At 57.5% G+C, this 12981-nt stretch overlaps 1 protein-coding gene across 2 annotated transcripts; it reads right to left on the minus strand.

Moving 5' to 3' along the window:
* Positions 1–266: 266 nt before the first annotated feature.
* On the minus strand, positions 267–8377 carry FZR1 (fizzy/cell division cycle 20 related 1). Of its 2 annotated transcripts, none has more exons than XM_014533576.1 (13): positions 8243–8377; positions 6973–7098; positions 6803–6866; positions 6588–6715; positions 5850–5932; positions 5260–5443; positions 4431–4496; positions 3880–3982; positions 3555–3739; positions 3104–3337; positions 2628–2732; positions 1969–2061; positions 267–1690 (listed from the first exon to the last, which is right to left on the minus strand). In XM_014533576.1, exons 1-13 carry the CDS (start codon positions 8309–8311, stop codon positions 1649–1651), a joined length of 1482 nt encoding a protein of 493 aa, XP_014389062.1. In that variant the 5' UTR covers positions 8312–8377; the 3' UTR covers positions 267–1648. The 2 variants fall into 2 exon arrangements, with proteins under 2 accessions (XP_014389062.1, XP_014389060.1); XM_014533574.1 differs by having other exon boundaries at positions 1960–2061.
* Between the last annotated feature and the right edge of the window lie 4604 nt (positions 8378–12981).

The raw sequence follows: 12981 nt of genomic DNA on the forward strand, positions 1-12981 counted from the left end.
CCCAGCCAGATGGACAGCCAGCCCCAGCCGTGCATGAGCCCATACCTGGTATAATGACAGTGATACTCCACTAGAGGAGACACAAGGCTCACTCTGCAGCCCCCAGACCCGTAGGCCGGGGAACACACATTCCTCTCTGTTGTCTCAACTCCCAGGCGCGGGTCCTACACACAGAGCCAGCTCCTGGGCTCTTCGGCAGCTACGCAGGGTGAGGGTGTGGTAGGGAAGGATTGTTTTCTCTTAAAAAAACACTCAAAAATAAGATGACCAATCAAAATACACAAATCTATGTACACTGTCCTTGCTTGAGGCTATGGCACACAGATGCTGGGATGGGGCAGGGTCCCACCCTTCCCCAAATCCAAGCAGGTTCAGCTGATCACCCCTCCTAAATGAAGGCTTTAAAAGCTGTGACTCCGTCACCCCCAGGCAGGTTGGGTGGGCCCTGCCCTTCTCTAATTAGCCTTAAACATTTCTGGGACCCATCTACAAAACACAAAACAATCCCAAAGAAAAGTCACAAATACATATATACACATGCACACACATGGCCGATTGCGGGGGAACACTAAATGAGGGGGACCTAGAAGCAGAGCCAGAGTGACCTCCGCCCCGCCCCAGGCCTGCTCTGCCTTCTCGCCTCACCTGGGTTCACCTCTCTCCCTCCAATTTCTCCAGGTCTGGAAGAGAGGTGGTACCCAGCTTGGCCAGAGGACAACAGGGTGGGGGCAGGATCAGAGGACACCTGGAAAGCTTCTGGGGGACCAGTGGTTGCCCCCTCCTCTCGCTCTCCTCCCTGGCTTCCCCATGGTCACAGGCATGGTTGGACAGGACACATGGGATAGCTTGATGGGGAAGTAACCTGAGAGGAGGGTGAGGCACCCTTAGGCCACCTAGATCTGTACACCCAGCAAGCCGCAGGAACCGTAGTCCCGCTGGTGACAGAGCTCAGCTGTGTCCCCATCAGTGACAAGGACAATGCAGGGTCAGGGCAAGCTCATGATGACAAGTGGACCCAACTTCCGTTTTCCTGGAACAAGTCCATCTCGAGATGACCTCCTCTGGTGCACAGCCTGCCTGGGCCTGCTCCTGATGCCTGGCCCCTAGCAAAGTCACTGGGATAGCTGCCAGCAGAGGGACAGCAGAGCGGGCCGCAAGAGACCTATCAGGAGTCCTGTGGATCCACGGGCTGACCTGAACCGTCCTGCTGCTGGGCCCTCCCTTGGCTGACTGGCTTGGCATCCAGCTGTTTCTCCCGTTGCAGACGTGGGCAGTGGCAGTACTGGTGAACCCATGCTTCTGGGAAGAGCATGCAGCTCAACAAAGTGACGATGGACACAAAGGGAAGCAGGTGGGGTCCAGGGAGGCGTCCATCCCCATCCAAGTGTAGACGGTCAAAGCTGGGGCCTTGGGGCCACCTGGTGTGAAGGGAGCCGGAACCCCGCGTGCCTGCTGGTGCCCAACCACATCCCCACCCCAAACACCGCTGACAGGGTTCGCAATCAGGCTTTAATGAGAATCTTCAGAGTCTCTCTGTGCCCGGCTCCCCGCCCACCCCGGCTGCTTCCTCTGGGAACATGTGCAGGAGGAAGGGTCATGCACGTGATGACAGGTGGTGCTCCTCTGCCCTGATGGCTGGGCCCGTGGTTTACCGGATCCTGGTGAAGAGGTTGAGGACAGACACAGATTCCTGCAGGGCACACAGGAGAGAAAGCTGAGCCTGCAGCTGGACGGGAACAGAGGCTTCGGGCCAGAGGAGGAGCATGAGTAGGCACCATTGTTTCCTGGCACCCTGGCTGGGGGTGCAGAGCAATGCAGGAGCAGCTAGAGGGGATGCAGGCAGTCCCGGGGGAAAGTGACAGCAGAGTCTGAACAGGGCTGCTCAGGTGGCAGTGGGGGACGGCCCCCAGGATAGGCTGAGGGGATGCGCATGGGGGAGCACCTGGCGCTGATACCGACCCACTTTACCTTTGTCGAACGAGTTTTGCTAAAGACATTCCAGAACCTCAGGGTTTCGTCTCCAGCACCAGTGACGATGGCCTCTCCATCAGGGGACATGGCCTGCAGGAGGAGAGACCCTCATTGTTCTCGGGCCTTGCAGTTGGTCCCATGAATGGAGTCAATGATGGAGGACAGGTGCAGGGGGGCCGGGCCCCCACCAAAGCCAAAAACACAGGATGCCCCAGCCCCTATCTACTCTGTGCACTTGAGCAAAGGATCTGACAGTTTAAGCACAGAATACTTCTTCTGGAAATTAAGAAAAACACTTGAGGAGGGATGGAGGGGGCCCCTGTCCTCAGGCCCGTGCAAACAGGTTATCTGATGAACTGTCCTCAGAGATTTTCTAAGTAGTTGGATGGGGGGTTAATTGTGTTTCATCATAAAGATAAACTAATGTGTGGAGATTCTCAGGAGGGCACAGCTGCCCTTCCTCACAGAGCTGGGGAGTTCAAGAAAGTAGATTCAAAGTGATGACACAATTAACGTTTGAAAGCAGAACATGGGAGCTGGCCTGGATGACCCATCCCCACCCTACAGGCCCAGGTGGGGGCGGTTGCCAGCTGGATCTGCACCCTGCCTTCCCAGGGGCCCAGTGCTGGGACTGGGACCCGCCAGTGCAGACTCACCAGGTACAAAACTCGGTAGGAGTGCCCGGTCAACTTGGCCACCTGGGTCAGGGACGGGTACTTCCAGACCAGGATCTGGTTCTGTGAGTAGCCATGTGTGCTAACCTGTGGGATGTAGAAGGCACTGTCAGAACCTGGGCTCCCCTCCCACGACCCCAGGGCTCAGATGCAAGCTGTCCACTCCCCCTGATGCACCCACTGAACAGCAAGGACACCTGGGACCTGCCCAGCCCCTTACCCCCAAACTCTGGTTGATGCTGAAGGTGACAGGGAGCTACACTGTACCCAGAGCTCAGCCAGCCTCTGCTGGTGGTCAGCAGCACGGGCACCCAGATTAGGGGCAAGTACTTCCAGACTGATCTGGGTGGCAGGGTCCTGGCTTCACCCTAGGACCCCAGGGAAGGCCTTGCTGGGGCCCAGGGCTCCTGCTCCAGAACCTTCCTGTGCACACACAGAGGCCCTGCCATGGCACTCACCAGTTCATTGGCGTGCTTGGACCAGGCCAGGTTGCACACCTGGGAGCCTGTGTCGATGCACTGCAGTGGCTGCCCTGTGAGCGTGTTCCAGAAGCGGATGCAGCGGTCGGCCGTGCCGCCGCCGGATGCCAACAGCCCATGCTGATGTGGGGACCAGGCTATGGCTTTCACAGCTGCCAGGTGCTCTGTGTACTGCTGCACGGGACTCAAGCTCGAGTGGTTCCAGACCAGCAGCTGGGAGGGTGGGGATGGGGGGCGGCAGCAGCTGTGAGGCCCTCCATTGGCTGTGGCCCCTAGGCAAGCCCTCAACGGGAGGATGAATGGCTTAGCTCAAACCCATCATGGTCCTCCCTCAAGGCATACCCTTGTCACCCCTGCTCTATGGATGAGGGCTGGCCGAGTGGATAGGATATTCCCAAGGCCCGGACAATGAGGGGCCCAGGGCATCTACCTTGTTGTCATTGCCTCCTGAGGCAAGGAGCTGGTGGTCCGTGGACCACTTGAGCCCACACACCTCCTGCCGGTGGCCCTGCAACCGCCGCTCCGACTGCAGGGGCGGGGTGCGGATGTCCCTTTGCAGGATCATGCGATCCCGGCTCCCAGATGAGAGCTGGTCGGCATTCCAGGCCAGCGCTCCTGGAGACCAGACAGAAGGCTGGGTGAGGTCGAGGCCTGGCCTCTCAGAAACAGGGTGCGCTGGGAATCATCACTTCCTCATGCCTAGAATCACTCCCACCCACTGGGATGACACCCCACCAGGACCCTGGGCTCCTCACCAACTCGTGCCGTGTGGCCTTCCAGCATGGAGAGCTTCTTCCCCGCAGCTGCGTCCCAGATCTGCACAAAGCCCTTGTGCGTGCCGACGGCCACCAGGTTCCCCTAGGACAGGACCCGGCGAGAGCAGGCATCAGGCCCAGCCTCCCTGGGTCTCCCCTCCCCGCTCCTCGCATGTCCCTTCTGATCAAGTGACACCCACCTTGTCCTGGAACTTACTGGGGAGATGATTACACAACACATGGGTTTGTCAAAATCAGCCAACGCACATGTAAGACCCATGCACTTCAATGTGTGAACTTGCCTGCCTGAGCCTGGCCTGCCCTGGCTGGGGTGAAGGCTGGGGCTCTGAAGGGACTGCGCTCAACTCTATGTCTGTGGGGGGACCTGCCAGCAGCCCTGTCACTGTCACAGTCTCTGCCAGGCTGGGAACAGGCGGGATGCAGACATCGCTCTGGGTCCCCCAGGCCCCCAAACACTGCCGAGGACCCTTGCCAGCAAGGCCCAGTCAGACCTCCCCTGCCCAGCCCAGGAATGAACCCTGTATACTAACCCGCTCAGACCAGCCCACGGAAGTCACCGAGTCCCCTTCCACAGAGAGGTCACAGAGCCGGGTCACCTGGGGGAAGGAGGGAGCGGTCGGTGTGAGCTGACGTGCTGCCCACTGATCCTTCAAGGCCCCCTGTCCATTCGTTCATGCATCTGTTTATTCATTCAGTCACACCTCAGCCTATGGGCACTGGTGTTAATGCTGGGACCTGAGATAATGATGCTGGGGTGCCCAGGAGACTGCAGGCTGCAAGGGGACACATGCAGCACAGGGATGAGTGACTGGAAAGTCTGGGGAGGGGTGCTGGGGAGGTGACGAGGGCATCACACACCTGGGGGTGCTTCCAACAGGTGGCAGCCCTCTCTAGGGGGCATCACCACTTGCATTAATCTCTGAAAACGTCCCACCCTGGCAGGCGTGTCTGAGCCCATGGTGGGCCTAGCAGCACCTCAGAGTTAGTGCTGAGGGTGGGGTGGGGCAGCCCCCAGGCTCAGCCAGGCCTGAACACCCATCTCCCCTCCTCCGCAGACACAGGCAGAGGCAGAACTCAGGTAGAGAGCAAGGACTACTGGTCATTACAGGAGACAGCCCACAGCAGAAGGGCCTCCACTCACACCTGCCGACTATTCCCGAGTTCCAGTCTGTACGTGGAGGGTGGGCCTCAGATGTGAGAGGTTGGCCAGGTGCTGCCCCAGGCTCTGGAGCACCCAGCCACACTTACCCTTCACATGGGCCAGCCTGACACAATGACTAGAGGAAGCCACCCCACACCCCTGAGGCACACACACACACAAGCACCTGCACACACACTTATGGGCACTGGAGCACCCACCTGGCTGGTGCAGGCGCTCCACAGGTACACGCAGGTGCCCAGCCCCACACTGAGCACATTGAGAGATGACCAGTCCACCAGGTTCAGGTAGAAGTCGTCCTGCAACTCAGGTGCATCCAGAACCTTGAAGGGGATCTTGGAGATCTTGCGGGTGGGTTTCCGTGGGGATCGCAATAACTTCTGACTGTGGGGAGAGCCCAAGATGGTGATTTTCTGTCAATCAGCCATGTGGTTATCATTACTCTTTGGCTAATATTACTACCCCTGGTTCACATTAGTTCTTGGCATATCTTCTCCCGTTCACCTTGCCCCTCTGCCTGCATGATCCCCAAACTGTGGGTGACCCCATGGACACAAGGCCCTTTGCCCTTGGGTGTTTGGCCACCCCAAGACTCAACAGCCACACCATCCTCTCTGCTTGGCACCTCCTCCAGAGAGCCCTCCCTGACTCCCCTCTCCCCCAGTCTGGACCCAAAACCTTCAGGCTGACAGTGTGCCCCAGTGAGGGGTCCTAAGACTAACTGCAGCTCTCATGTACTGCCCGGCTGCTCACCCTGCCCTGTCCCCGCCCTCAAAGACCCCGAACTCACCTTTTGTTACTGACTGGCGACAAGGAGTAGGGAGACACATCATTTCCGTCATCAGGGCTGGAGCGCTTGGTACTGAGGGAATACTGGAGGGAGCGTGGACACATACCCACTGAGTGGACACTGTGGTCCCAGAGCTCAGGACCCAAAGCTTGGGTGCCCTGAGCTCCTGGTGGTTGGGGGGAAGAGTGAGGGTGCTACTCGCCCTAACCAGGAAGACCTCTAACTAGGGGTGTCCTGGGTTCCGGAAACTCAGAAAAGCAATCCAGGACCCTGCTTGGTGTGACTGCCAGCATGCTCCAGCCCCCTCACAGCCATCCTGAGGGACTAGAAGTCAGGCTCTTTCCAACACTGCCAGGGGCCCCCCTGACCCGGGATGGCTTGGACATGCTCTTTGGGGCGGCTCTGCTGAGGCCACTGTCCCTTCACCCTGCACCTGAGCACCTGCCCCAGTTACCTCTGTCTCAGCAGATGCCCAGGAGGGCCACAGGGCAAGCCTCGGGGCTAAAGGGGCCTGGCCCTGCCTTCTCCCACCCTCTCTGGGGTTCAAGGCCCCCAGCAGGGCTGGTGTGTGGGGGGAGGAGGAGGAGCCTAGGGAGGCTGAGACTGGTCTCCTGGAGGAGCCTCCACACAGCACAGGAGGCCAGGGATGAGGGCTGAGCCTGGATCAGTCATGGAGGAGAGGGACCTCTATCCCCAGCAGGAAGCATCGGTCAGTGTGGGCATGGCTGGCAGGCTCACCGTGAACAGGCCCTTCTTCTCGGGCGTGGAAGGCTGCAGCCTGCGGTCCTCCGTCTGTGGGTCCTGCACCTTCTCAATGCCGGCCCCTAGCAGCTCATTCTTCAGCAGGGCTGAGTAGGCCAGGCCATCTGCAGGCACCAAACACAATGAGAGGCTGGGGTGGGACCAGGTGAGGGGGTGAAAGAAAGAGGGTGTCTGTGGCCCTGACTCCTGACCTTTGCCATTGTCCGAGGTGGCATCCTTGGCTTTCCGGTTCTGGCTGGGAGACTTCTCATTTTCCTGCGGGAGAGGGAAGGAGCAAGAGGGAGGAGGGGTGAGCCAGAATGGCGTGGCCCCGCTCCAGGCTTCTCGCCTGACCCTCCCATTGGGGGTCCTCTGTCCTCACATTGATCCTGTGGAAATTGACACTCCAGTTGGCGCCCGCTCTTGAGGGGATGAAGCGGTCCCCATGCTTGCTGGGGGAGGACACGGGGGAGTTGGTAGGTGTCAAGGTCCGCCGCATCTCTGAGACCTAAAAGGATGGCAGGGTGGGGTTGGGTGCTTCAGAGCCACAGCCTGACCCACCCACCCTGCCTGCTGCCTTTGGTCTCTAGCCACTGACCGAGGGGTTCAATCTTGGAAACCCAAGGGCAGAGGTAAAACATTTGGGTAAATAACTCATATGCTGGACCTGCTGGCAGCTTTGTGAGGCAAAAAGAGGCCAAGGAGCAATAGAGCCCAAGACATTAGCACACTACAAGGTGGCTTTATATTTCTAAGCGACCACAGGACCAGAAAGTTGAAAGTTTATTCCCTGAGCACTGAGAACCTGTTGCCCTGCCACCTCGATTTCCTGCACATGGGACAGATCTTCTCCCAGAGAACAATAACCCAACCACCCGAACCGAGATGTGAAGGTGGGCGCACAGCTTCCAGCCAACCCTCTGACCCCAACTTGATTATCTGGTGAATGTCCTTATCTATAAGCGATCTGCTGTGGGTTGAACTGTGTCCTCCAAAAGCATATGTTGAAGTCCTAGGCTCTAAAATGAATGCCTGGTATCCTTATTAGAGTCAGAGATACCGACACAGAAAAGAAGGGAACATGAAAACGAGGCAGAGACTGAAGTGATGGATATAAAAGCCAAGGACTGCCGGCAAAACCAGAAGGATCTTCCCCAGACCCCTTAGCCCGGTCACCCCTGCCCCATCGGCTCCTGGGTCCCAGTACTCTGACCCCCTCCCACATCAGCCTGGCCAACCCAGGCCAACTCTCCTGCACAGGCTGTGGGGCCAGGGCTGAACCCCAGCTTTGTGTTGCTGGGCCCTTCACTGACTGCCCTGCTGGGAAAATGGGAAGGTGGCTCACATTCCCTCATCCCCCAGTCAGTCCTGACTACGGCCCAAGAGAAGAGCTGGTGCCCCCTGCAGGCCAGCAGGCACAGGCCCTGTAAATAAGGGGCCTCCAGCAGGAGGAGGGGAGGTGCACTGCAGCTCTGGTGGCTGTGGTGCCGTCATGAGGGAGTTCTGGGGGAGGATGTGTTTTTCCCCTGCACAGCACCTCCCTCTATTGCTGAGGGCAGAAGCCCTGTGGCCAACCACACCCTCACCCCATCTCCCCACCAGCTCCAACCGGGCCAGGCCAGCACTGGCAGGGGAGACCCCCGGCTACTCACACACGGCATTGTATTCTCGTTCTGGATGACAATCTGCCGAAGGAGGCGCCGCTCATAGTCCTGGTCCATGGTGAGGCAGGGCAGGTACGGCTGCCGGCCAAGTCAGGCCCCCAAGTTCAGCCAGCCAAAGTCAGCCTGGGGCAGGAAGGGCAGGACAGCTCAGCACCAGTGGGCAGCAGCCCTCACCACCACCCGGTGACCACAGAACCGCTTTCAGGAATGCCCTACCGTATGGCAGGTCCTCCCTCCCAGGAGCCCAGAGCTCAGGCGTGGCCATACCCCAGAGGCCTTGGAAGTCACAGGGAGATACAACCTGGACAAACAGGACTCCTCTCTGCTTCCTCTGCGGGGACCTTCTGACAGGACCCTTCACTGCTGTCCTGGTTAGGGCAAGGCTGCCCCTATCCCTGACCCCCAAGGGCTTACCCCAAGTCCCCCGCTCCTCCAACTCAGACCTCCATCTCATTGCCTTCTTACTTCGGATCCTCTAAGACCAGGAGCCATCCAAGGAACCATTTCCCTGGCTCCTTGGCCCCTGCCCCCAAGAAGGAGGCATGGGGCTGGGCATGGGTTGGGGCTGTACCAGGGAGGGTCAATACACTTCCCAGGAGTCTGCCAGAGCTGACTGGGCCCCAGGCCCTATGCAGGCACTTGTGCCCCAGGGCCAGGCAGACCAGGTTGTGACCCAAGGATATTGGCCTCCAGCTTCTACCCAGCTCCCACTGAACTCCACCCAATGTGGGGAGGCCTCTCTGAGGAAGCGGAGTGAGAGATCACCAGCAAAAGGAGGCTGGAGGACAATATTCCACAGAGGGGAGAGCAGATCTGAGGAAGAAAGGGCTTTGGGCGTTCCAGGATGGGGCAGAAGTGAGTGGCAGCCTCAGAAAGAAGGGTTGTTCTTTATGGCAGGAATGGCAAACTGGGGCCCAGGGACAAACCAGACCCACAGCCATACTCTGGCTGCTTTCAGAAGAAAACGTTTGCCAGTCCTGCCTCCCTTCAAGGCACTGCAGAGCACGGAGGGCAATGCAGGTTTCCAGGACAGAGCCTGGCACAGAGGGGTTCGGCAGACTGTAGCTTCTTGCTGTGGGCCTGCCCTGTGCCCCGGAACCCTGGCAGTCACTGTCCCTCTACTCCTCTGGCTGGAGCCCTAAGGCCCACACTCTGAGATATTTAGGCAGGTCTGCCTCAGTTCTATTCTCAAATCCCCAAATGACCTCTCTGATGAATTCCTGGCCCATCACAGAGACCAGGCATACTGTGTGGCTGAAGCACCAGCTCTAGCCCGCCAGGTACTTGTCCCTCACATGTCGTTACCGCACACACGGGAATGCCTTGATGTGGCCCAGTCCCGAAGCCAGTTGCTTGGTCAAAACGCAGGACACAGCCATTGGTTCCCACAGTGTGTTCCCGCCACCTTCCACATTAGTGAGCTTGCATGTTTTATCTCATGCTCCCTCCACACAGCAGCATGAACTAGGTGCTCACACCCTCATGCAGATGAGGATGTGAAGACTGAGTGAGGGGCAGCAACACCCCCAGTGTGCCCATGGCCCTCCCTCCACACCCTGGGGCTCGCGTGAGCCTGTGCTAGCTTGGAGCCCCAAGCCCCACAGTCCCCACCTCAGTAGACCAGCTTTGATGAGAAAAGTAGGACCGCAGCACCTCAGCACCCCTCAATCTTGGGTAAACCTCTGGGAGCCGCCATCCCTTCTTGGCTACATCCTTCCTGCTCCCCCCACCTCCCCTGCTGTAACAGAGGTCCCCAGACACATTTTGGTCCATTGTAGCCACAGGACAGTCTCCTGGAGGGATTGATGATGGCTTCAGGCCTTCCTTACCTCTCTGGGGCCTGGGGCCACATCCTCCACCTCCTCCCACTTCCTGCCAGCCTGGCCTGGCCCTGCCTAGCTCACAGTCCACCCACTGGCTTGCCCCAGAATGTACCTGCGCCTCCCTTCCTCCTCCAGATTCTCCCCAAAGCCCAGGCCTTGCCCCACAACACCCCTCCCCACTCACATGTGCCCTCCCCACATTTGACCACTCCTGTGGCAGCACAGCTGTACTTGGGACACAGAGATGTCTGTGCCTGCCTGAGAGTCTGTCCCAGGTGGAGACTCCTGTTCAAAAGGACAGTTTCCCAAGGGGAGGCCCAAATCATCTCGACCACTGCACCAGGCTGCATGCAAACAGAACTGAGCTCTAGGTCCACCTTGACCGAGCATCCTGTGAGTGGGGTTTACAGGGGGCTAGACACAAAAGGAGTAGCCATGGCTCCATTCTAGTAGTTCCAACAGGCAGTGGGCACTTTCCCAGATGTGGACCAGTTGGCTGTACCCACCACTTTGCAGACAAGAAAAAAAAAAAGCTCAGAGAGGCTGGCTAACTTCCCCCACTGGCCCTGCCTGGGCCTCATTTGCCACCCACCAGCGAGCTCTCAGGAGATAAGGTGGATGGAGGCTATGTCTTGGTCCCTGTGCTTAGCAGTTGCCTCTCCCCATGGCTTCCAAACATACTGTTGCTGAAAGTGAACTATTCCAGACAAAGTCAGCAGCTCACTCTCCCCAGGAAAAAACCCTAGGGGCCTCATATCGGGGACGGGTCACGCTATGGGTGGTCATCTAAACCTCTTGGCCCAGAAGAATTCACTTCCCCTGGAGACCACCTCCATTCACAGATCAATGGCACCACGTTGAGGCCGGCAGGGCTCGTCTGTTTCAGGATAGCAGGCCCCCAACAATAGCTTAGATGCACTCTGCACATCAGAAATTAAGCAGAGCCCAGAATGCTGCAGTCATCTCAGAGACAGAGTGAAAGACAGGTTTCCCAGGACGAGTTAAGAGGCGAAGTGCCATACAGCTGGTGGTGTGCTGAATTTGAGTCCAGAGGAATGTCCAGAGTGGCACACCCTCCTGTCATCAGCAGATCAGTTGCCCCTGTCTGCCCGCTTACACTCTGGTATGGCCACTTACAGAAGCATCTCACCATTTAGATGTGGCTCCTGAGGGCCAGAGAGGTTCCAGACTGCCCACATGTGTAGGGCCCTAGTCCCTAGACCCGTGGACATGTCACCTCATGTGGCAAAAGGAATTTTGCAGATAAAATTAAATCAAGGCCCCTGAGATAGGGGATGATCCTAGACTCCCCAGAGGGCACAGTGTCAACATAGAGTCCTTATAAGAGAGGCATCAGGGTCAGAGTGAATGATGAAAGAGGCTGTGCTGCTGGCTGTGAAGGTGGAGGAAGGGGCCGAGAGCCCAGGATATGGTGCCTCTAGGAGCTGGAAAAGGCCAGAAATGATTTTCTGTTGGAGCCTCGCGAAGGACCAGCCCTGCCCACACCTGAGTTTAGTCCCGTGTTGGACTTCTGATATCCAGAACTATGAGATAATTTTGTGGGTTTTCGGGTCTTTTTTTGTTTTTTAATTTTCATTTTTGCTAATCCTCCCTCGAGGATATTTTTCCATTGCTTTTTAGAGAGAATTGAAGGGAAGGGGAGAGACACAAAGAGAGAAACTTCGATGTGAGACAGACACACCCAGTGGCTGCCTCCTGCACTAGTCCCAACCAGGGATGGGGATTGAGCCTGCAACCAAAGTACATGCCCTTGACAGGAATAGAACCTGGGACCCTTCAGTCCATGGGCCAACACTATTCACTGAGACAAACCAGCTAGGGCCATTTCTGTTGTTTTAAGCCATCAAGTTTGTGGTGACTTGTTATAGCAGCTGCAGGACACACACTAGGGCAGGGCAGAGAAGGCAGTGACCATGCTGCGGCCTTCCTTCATGGATCCTTCTGGGGGGTGGCTGCTGAGAGGGTTCCTAAGGTGCTTGTGCTCAACACAGGCCTTTTCTCTGCCCAGTCCCATGTGGCCCACTGTGGATAGCCAACCAATCCTCCTGTCTCCATCATCCCCTCTCTCCATAACCCCACTCCCCACCCCCCTGAGTTCCAAGATCCCTTAGTCTGCCGGAGAGGCAGTGGGTCTTCATTCTGCCAAGAGGGACATTTGCTGACTGTCTGCCCAGAGGCCTGAGGCAGGTACCAGGGTTAAGCAGGCAAGGAGACAGACATGGTCCCACCCTCCTGAGCTTCTTTTACTAGTATATCAGAAGCAGCAAACCAGAAACATGGAACTAGGTGAAGAACAATTTTGGGTGGTGGTACCTGGTACCAGGAAGCATTTTAAAAGTGGCTCCAACATTCAGCTGTCAAAGTAAAGGCAAGTTGGAGGGAGTGGAGGGGGCACTGGATCCCAGCACCCAGCCTGGGATGTCTCTCCAAGACCAGGTACCCACGGAGGGACCCATGGGATGCCAGCACGGTGGGAGGGCTCCAGAACTAACTCGTCCCAGGCTCTGACCTGGTAAATGCAGGTTAACATCCCCTGGGGTGAGCCTTCCTGCTGGCCAGCAGGGATGTCGCTCTTGTTTCTAAATTGACCCGCTACCTTCAGAAGCACCCCCCCCCCCCACACACACATCAGGTTTTCTCAATGAGGAGGTGGAGGTAGACAGACAAATGGGTACATGTGGGGAAGCATGGGACTTGGTTGGAAAGTCTGTAAGGATTCTCTGAAAGGTCAGAGGTCTCTGGGGGACCTTGCCAAAGGTGGCACACACTGCCTTGACTTTTCCAAACAAGTCTGAGCCCCCAGGTGTTTACTTAGAGATGTCCTTGATTAAAAGACACTACAGACACATGTGTCTCCTCAAGGATGCTTACCCTGCTGATAGC

Source organism: Myotis brandtii, unplaced genomic scaffold (genome assembly GCF_000412655.1).
Source record: "Myotis brandtii unplaced genomic scaffold, ASM41265v1 scaffold122, whole genome shotgun sequence".
NCBI lineage: Eukaryota > Metazoa > Chordata > Mammalia > Chiroptera > Vespertilionidae > Myotis > Myotis brandtii.